The sequence below is a fragment of the Salvelinus fontinalis genome, chromosome 12 (genome assembly GCF_029448725.1).
Source record: "Salvelinus fontinalis isolate EN_2023a chromosome 12, ASM2944872v1, whole genome shotgun sequence".
In the NCBI taxonomy this organism is placed as follows: domain Eukaryota; kingdom Metazoa; phylum Chordata; class Actinopteri; order Salmoniformes; family Salmonidae; genus Salvelinus; species Salvelinus fontinalis.
The window spans coordinates 43,416,579-43,423,561 of NC_074676.1; the positions used below are offsets into that span (position 1 = coordinate 43,416,579).

The 6,983-nt window shown below is 40.0% G+C and overlaps 2 protein-coding genes across 2 annotated transcripts; one reads left to right on the plus strand and one right to left on the minus strand.

The window, feature by feature from the left end:
• Positions 1-307: 307 nt before the first annotated feature.
• LOC129867456 (39S ribosomal protein L47, mitochondrial-like) lies at positions 308-3,453 on the minus strand. Its single transcript, XM_055940883.1, has 7 exons — positions 3,317-3,453; positions 2,752-2,900; positions 2,558-2,618; positions 1,851-1,947; positions 1,493-1,623; positions 1,075-1,170; positions 308-902 (listed from the first exon to the last, which is right to left on the minus strand). Exons 1-7 carry the CDS (start codon positions 3,445-3,447, stop codon positions 791-793), a joined length of 777 nt encoding a protein of 258 aa, XP_055796858.1. The 5' UTR covers positions 3,448-3,453; the 3' UTR covers positions 308-790.
• A 219-nt stretch (positions 3,454-3,672) lies between these two features.
• Positions 3,673-6,586, plus strand: LOC129867457 (NADH dehydrogenase [ubiquinone] 1 beta subcomplex subunit 5, mitochondrial-like). The gene is made up of 6 exons (XM_055940884.1): positions 3,673-3,812; positions 4,403-4,488; positions 5,519-5,585; positions 5,740-5,801; positions 6,020-6,126; positions 6,354-6,586. The coding sequence occupies exons 1-6, from the start codon at positions 3,695-3,697 to the stop codon at positions 6,472-6,474; spliced, it is 561 nt and encodes a 186-aa protein (XP_055796859.1). The 5' UTR covers positions 3,673-3,694; the 3' UTR covers positions 6,475-6,586.
• The last annotated feature ends 397 nt before the right edge of the window (positions 6,587-6,983 follow it).

Below are 6,983 nucleotides of genomic sequence, written 5' to 3' on the forward strand. Positions count from 1 at the left end.
TGAATTGGACCATTTTCCTGTCATACAAAGCATTCAAAATGTACTTTTGGGTGTCAGGGAAAGTGGATGGAGTCAAAAGTACATTTTTGTCCTTTATGAATGTACTGAAATTGTCAAAATACAGATACCCCAAAAACAATTAAAATAATTTTTACTTAAGGTTTGTTTTCAGTGGTGCCAAGTAGTTTTCTAATGTCTCTATATCACTGGCTTGTAGGGTTTTCACAATTGACCCTTCAAGTATTGGTATCAAAGTTCAAGATCCATCTTATTGAAGGTGTATAACTTAAACTTTTGTTAGACAACGTTCACATTCGTAACTATAGTTTATTACATTTGTCTGAGCGGTCAAACGGGTATGAAAAATATCCCATTCATAATAGAAAAGACAATGTTCAGAATACCTGCAGTGACAATTGCTGGAAAGGGCTTGCAGCATTACAAAAGTTTGATTAAAAACAGAATATTTATTCACCCACATTTTATTCTTGGCGCAATCTTTCAACTTGAAAATTAAGTTATGTTCAAGGATATTTAGATTTCTGTGGCTTAAAAAATAGAGTACAAACTCTAAAGTCTGTATATCACTTTAATATTAATAACCATATAACCAATGTCAAGGCATCATGATACAGAGGAAGACATACAAATGCTAGTCTACCAACATCAAATAAATGCTGATGACAGACATATTTATGCAAAAAACAGGGGGTAAATTAATTTAGATACAGTCACACGCTCCAATCTGAATGGCAGGAGGGAGAATGATGTTTCTTGGTCATTAACAGTCTCATGATGACTGGGCCTTCATTTGAGGAAAATTCTCCTGGAGCCTGGCTTGCATTTGTCTCTCTCCGTTCTGCTTTCTGGTCTTAGCACGGAGGTGTTTCTCTAGACGAAGCCTGGACAAAATAAAGAAGACTAATTCTGACAACAGACGAGTGCTTTTGCCCTTGTGAAGTTGAAGCTGACCCAGGACAAAAATGATGCAAGAGGTGACATGGTTAAGTGCTCTGCTTGGAGGTTCTCATATTGTACACTGTTCTAAATGAATGCATGAACAATATTTCTTACCTCATGTGGGGGGTGACAAATAGGGGTGTGTAGAAACGTTTGCGTTTGTATCGCTTGTTCATGTACCAAGGAAGGGCATGCTCTCTAAACCGGTACCTAGAAAAAAAATACAATGATCGCAGAGTGTACAATAACATTCAAACTTGCCATTTGACACCTATGAATTAACTTTGAATATTTTTCAGGAGAACTGCCTTTGTTTGCTTCGAGTACTTAATTCCTCAACCCCGATAGTTTTCCAAAGACGGTTCACTTCACTCAATGTCAGAGCACTGACCTCCAGAATGCTAACATGCTACATTTTGTACAGCATGTTAGAAAATTGAATGGGAAACGAGGACAGTAAGGTGAAAGCAACACTTAGTTGTGGAAGGAGATATAGTATGAAGGTGGTGTGTTGTGTATGGAAGCTCCGTACCAGTAGACCTGTCCAAAGACGTCCTTTCTCCAGGCCCCAGGCCTCGCTCTCTCCTGGCCTGTCTGGAGCAGGCGGAGAGCGTCTTCTCTCTCCTTCACCACTGTGTCTAGTCTCTTCATAGACCTTTCAATCTGAGGAGATAAGGGTTGTCTCAATTTCTGTGGACTGGAGTATCTGCATTCATATTTAAAAGGTACTAGTTGGACCAATAACACTTCTACAAAAGAGACCCATTGATAGCTGTCATTGACATTAATCCTTCCCCTTTGACATTCTTGTATTATTACCTATGCCCTAACAGAAATATTTCCAGATGTTTAATAATGGTGAACCTGGTCAGAAGTGCTGTGTCATCTACCTTCTTTAGTCGCTCTGGACTTGGCATCTGAATCCTTTGCCTTTTGGACTCCTGCTCAGTGGTGAGCAGCATGTTCTTCTCTTTCAGGAGCACATACCTGTGAGAAGTTAGTTTAGTTCATGGATATTCATTCTGGAGGTCAGTGCTCATTGGTTACATGCACACAATAATGCGATTGTGATAGGTTAATATAATAGTTATTTAATGTTTACATGCTTTGCAAGAAGAACGATTTCCTTAATAATCCTGTTTACATGGACACATCTGAAATGAGGCTACCTGATGGGACTTTGATAAATGCAGAAAATCACCAATCACAAACGTTCTACCATGATATTTTTGTGAAGACTATTTGATTCGGAGTTCGGACATAAAGTTTGTATGTGAAAAATATAAGATACATACTTTCAGTTTTTCCGAACTCACTTCACTCGCGCATACCTGGTGCTGACACATACACAGATCATATACACCACCGGAAAGCCGAATAAGCTGTTTACATGTCCTAATAATTTGAAAGATGAATCAGAAAACCAGGTGTTTTAATCAACTTATGCTTACTTCGATTATGACCTTACGCAGATTAGGATAAGCAGAGTAAGTTGTTTACATGACTAATGCCATACTCTGCCTACTGCCATAATCTGTTTAATATCAAATTATTAGTGTGCATGTAAACGTACTTAGTGTCAACATTCACCACCTACCAGAGCTTGTGTAAGTCCTCATTACTTTTTGTCCTTAGTTGCTTGGCCATCCATGGTGCTCCTACAATTAATCATGAAAATAATCAATGTCATACTCAGATACTTACCAGTTCTTTAGTCGGAGGAAATGTATTTATTTTTCAAATTAAAAAAAGCTTTGCTTTGGTGATCAGATATACTGTCAAAAGGCTAACCTGACTTCAAGGTTACCTCCCCCCAGTTTTCAGGTATGTCGAAAAACTCCTCAAGTCCTCTCCTGCTGATGGTTGTGTGCAGAGGCCGACACTGACGGACAAGGCCCACATGACAGTGCGAACTTGAGCTCAAAAGAGGAGATGTTAGCCTAACAGAGGGGACCACAGCAGATTTAGGTACATGGTAAAATACATTCATCAGCATCCTTACCATTACATTACAGACAATGCCATCGTGGTGTTAGCCCATGGTAATGACACACAGTTCCATTACATTACACATAAGAATCATTGAACGAAGGCATCTTCTGTACCTGGGAGTTTAAGAACTGCTAACTCAATCTAAACATTCATTCCAGGCATTACTATGATCCCGTCCTCCTCAATTAAGGTGCCACCAACCTCCTGTGCTGTACAGTAAGTGTATATTTTGCATTTGTGAAATTATTTGGATGTGATATGAACGTTGAGGGCTTTATGTTTTAGAACAATATCGCAATTGAGAATCAAATCACGTTTAGATCGAGTATTTGGCTGTTAGAAACGGTAGGCTTTAGATTCTTACCTGTGAGTATAAGACTGCGATTTGGTCAAAGTGACAGCAGACTGTTGAGCTGATAAGGCTGTCGATATCCTAAAAGCGTTTTGAAACTGTCTGCAAAGTGTCAAAACACGTCCTGTTGAGGTCGCCGCCATGTTTGCCCTAATACTCTACCCAGGATGCATCATCAAAATAAATAAACACACGTAAATAATTTTAGCAATTTTAATCGTGAACAAAAGCTAATAAAAAGCAACATATTGGAAATTAAATATTTATATGAATTCTTCATTTTGTTATTCTTATTCGCATATGTTTTACCTTAGTAAATATGGCTGCTTCGACTTTACATGGTCGAGCCAATCACAGAAGCGTCTGCCAATCTGCTTGCCCTCAGTAGCAATGGTGGGCATGAGTGTTCTTCGGTCTGCCGCTGCTTTTGCAGCCAGGCTAAATCCTCTAAAATCGGGGAATTCTGCGGTGAATTTGCTCAGCAGAACTGCACAACGCACAGATAAAGGTATATGGTATTCCACGTTTCCAACATCAACAATTCCTTCCTTCGTGGTGGGCATATCTTATTGTGACCTTGTAGTTAGTCCTGTGTGACTGGCTAACGTTAGCTTCATGCTAACGTATGCTTATCGTTTCTAGTTGTCTAGTTAGCCATGGCATGACCTAGTTAGCCATCTTTCTCTCAAGTGTCTCCTCTTGCCAGCACTACAAACGACAACATACAAATCTAATTTTACTGATTGATTTTCATCGTTTTCAAACGACTTGTGATGCTCATGAACTTGACGTGTTGTTGACCTGCTTAGTGGACAAACGACAGCTGCTAAGCTAGCAGCCAAGCTAAATACACACCGCCTTGCTAGCACAACACACACCAAAACAACTGAATTTTCTTTCACCCAAGTGTCACAGTGATGACAGAATTTCATTTTTGACACAACACTGAACAATAGTTAGCTAGTTGAATGGTAACTAACTAGCAACCTTTCCAACCTTTTCCTCTCTAGGTGCAGCAATATAGTAATGCAATGCTTGATATGCACACATAAATAACGTGTGGCCGTGTTTAACATCCCTGAAAACGTTGCTTTGCAGTGGCAGTCCGCTGGGGAAGCCATGGGAAGCAGATGTTTGTCATCAAGCCCACTGGCTTCTATGACCGGAGGTTTCTACAGTTATTGGTAAGTTTCTAGTTATTCAGACTAGAACTAGTTCTCAAACTCTATGAGCTATTCTCAATCAAATTGTATTTGTCACATGTGCAGAATACAACAGGTGTCGACCTTACAGTGAAATGCTTATGTAACAGTATAACTTTAAACCGTCCCCTCGCCCCGGGCGCGAACCAGGGACCTTCTGCACACATCAACAACGGTCGCCCACGAAGCATCGTTACCCATCGCTCCACAAAGGCCGCGGCCCTTGCAGAGCAAGGGGCAACACTACATCTAGGTTTCAGAGCAAGTGACGTAACTGATTGAAACGCTACTAGCGCGTACCCGCTAACTAGCTAGCCATTTCACATCCGTTACACTTACTTACAAGCCCTTAAACAACAATACAGTTTTAAGAAAAATTCTACCTTCTCTCTGCGGTTTTCAGCGGTTAGCTTCAGCCAAGACCGGCTCATGTGAATTGCAATCCCGACATTGTGTTTATAATGTTTAGAAAAGTCAATCATCGCTTGCGATACGGCTTTAGAAACAAATGGTCCTCAACTTTCATCAGCGAGAAAGAACCTTTCAAATAAGAAACATTAGTAGTTGTTCACAAATCCATACAGCTATGTGCCTCCATCTGACAAAAATACACTTAGAGTTACGCTTACATACAGGTGTTCGGAGCATGTTAGATTGCTAATTAGCATAGGTGGTCTCCTCTGTTGTCCGTAAACAAGCGCTGTAACATGGAGATATGGCTGTGTGGGAACACTAACTATATATAGTTGTGTATCAATTTGAACCTTTTTTGTTTTTTTCTTATGCTCCCAAAACCGTACCGCAACCAGTGCGTGTTAATGTTCAGACCAAGCATCAGGGCTCTTAATAAAACTCCCCCATACAGAAGATGCCTTCGTCCAATGACTCTTATGTGTAATGTAATGGAACTGTGAGTCATGATCAAGGACAAGAACTATCCTATTTACATCACTGTCCACAGCACTGAACCACTTTATTCACTAACTTATTCACCCCCCACTTTTCTTCCTAGAAATTCTATATCCTGCTTACTGGAATCCCAGTTGCGGTCTTTGTGACATCCGTGAATGTGTTTGTCGGTAAGTGTGTGTGTAGATATTTCCATTGTACAGAAATGTTCCATTTTTATATGGGACAGTGGTGATGATGAAGACACTGGCACTTTCAGTGCATGTTTATGGAGAAATATGGTAAAATATAAATTAACCTAAATATTTTATTGTTTTTTTTAAGGTGAGGCTGAGCTGGCTGGAATTCCTGAAGATTATGAGCCTGAGCATTGGGAGTACTACAAGGTACTACGATCCCGCCGTTGTATTCACTCATCACAATCCATGCCTTATTAGCAAATATCAGAAGTGACTAGTAATTCTATCAGAAAATTAAATGGCATCATCTAGCCTATAAATCTGAACAAAACATTCACATTGGAGATACATACCACTGAAGATTGCTTACAATCAGGCTTGGGTAAAGTTGATTGTGAGTCCTATTGTTGTCCCTGTATTTGCAGCATCCTATCACCAGGTGGATCTCACGGACCTTCTATGACTCCCCAGTGAAAGACTATGAGAAAATGATGGCTCTGATCCAGATTGAGTCTGAGAAGGGTGAGATGAGGTGAGTGTCACACAGTGATGATGAGCTGCCACTGACTGCATAGCCTGTATCTAATTGGTTTGCTGCCCTAACATTTAGGTCCTCTTGCAACATAGTGCTTGCATTCCTTATGTTTGGTATTAACAAAATGGAATGTAAAATATGAAAGAAAACAGACTGTTGACAGGACACATCTGCAATCTGTACAAAGGATTTGTTTGCAAATTTTAATGTTTTTGTATCTGCAGACTGAAACAGCTTGAGGTGCGTAAGCAGATGAGAACGAAGGGAGATGGACCCTGGTTCCACATTGAGACACTGGACAAGAATCTGGTCGACAACAGCATCAAATCAACGCCTGACAATTAAACCAACCGGTCCAACCACCCAGTCTAAACTGTCAGTGTCACGTGTTGATGGCTCACTGTTTGTATATTATTTTCTTCATGACTAAAATAAAGTAAATGTCAACACTTTGAAAGGCTGTTTTTCATCTTTAGACAGATATTTTCTCTTAATGGGCTTCACAATTACAATTTTGTTTAACCGGGGTGCGTTCATTTGGCTAAATGTTTTGCAACGGTACGTACTGAACGGCCCATTCTCTCGCAGTGGTGCACAACTGTCCTTCAACTTTCTTTTTAGTTTATTGCTCCCATTTGTTGCGAAGTTGTGATGAAATTACAATGTTCACCGACAGGTCGTTTATGCTTCCTCATACCTAAGAAAAGTGACTTTGTCATAACCAATGAATGTCCACTGGATGGCAGTGCTGTGAGGAATGCTTCTCCCTCATTCTGCATTGATATAAAAACAGTGAAAGATATGAAATGAAGTGAATGTGCGGTCATGTAATGATCAATACTCTCAGGACATTT

Excerpts from the sequence above, each read along its gene's own strand:
- LOC129867456 (XM_055940883.1), bottom strand. The coding sequence starts at position 3,447 with ATGGCGGCGACCTCAACAGGACGTGTTTTGACACTTTGCAGACAGTTT. Across the intron at positions 2,619-2,751 it reads GGAGGTAACCTTGAAGTCAG|GAGCACCATGGATGGCCAAG; the intron begins GTTAGCCTTTTG and ends GATTAATTGTAG. Across the intron at positions 903-1,074 it reads TTTGTCACCCCCCACATGAG|GCTTCGTCTAGAGAAACACC; the intron begins GTAAGAAATATT and ends TATTTTGTCCAG.
- LOC129867457 (XM_055940884.1), top strand. The coding sequence starts at position 3,695 with ATGGTGGGCATGAGTGTTCTTCGGTCTGCCGCTGCTTTTGCAGCCAGG. Across the intron at positions 3,813-4,402 it reads TGCACAACGCACAGATAAAG|TGGCAGTCCGCTGGGGAAGC; the intron begins GTATATGGTATT and ends GTTGCTTTGCAG. Across the intron at positions 5,586-5,739 it reads ATCCGTGAATGTGTTTGTCG|GTGAGGCTGAGCTGGCTGGA; the intron begins GTAAGTGTGTGT and ends GTTTTTTTTAAG.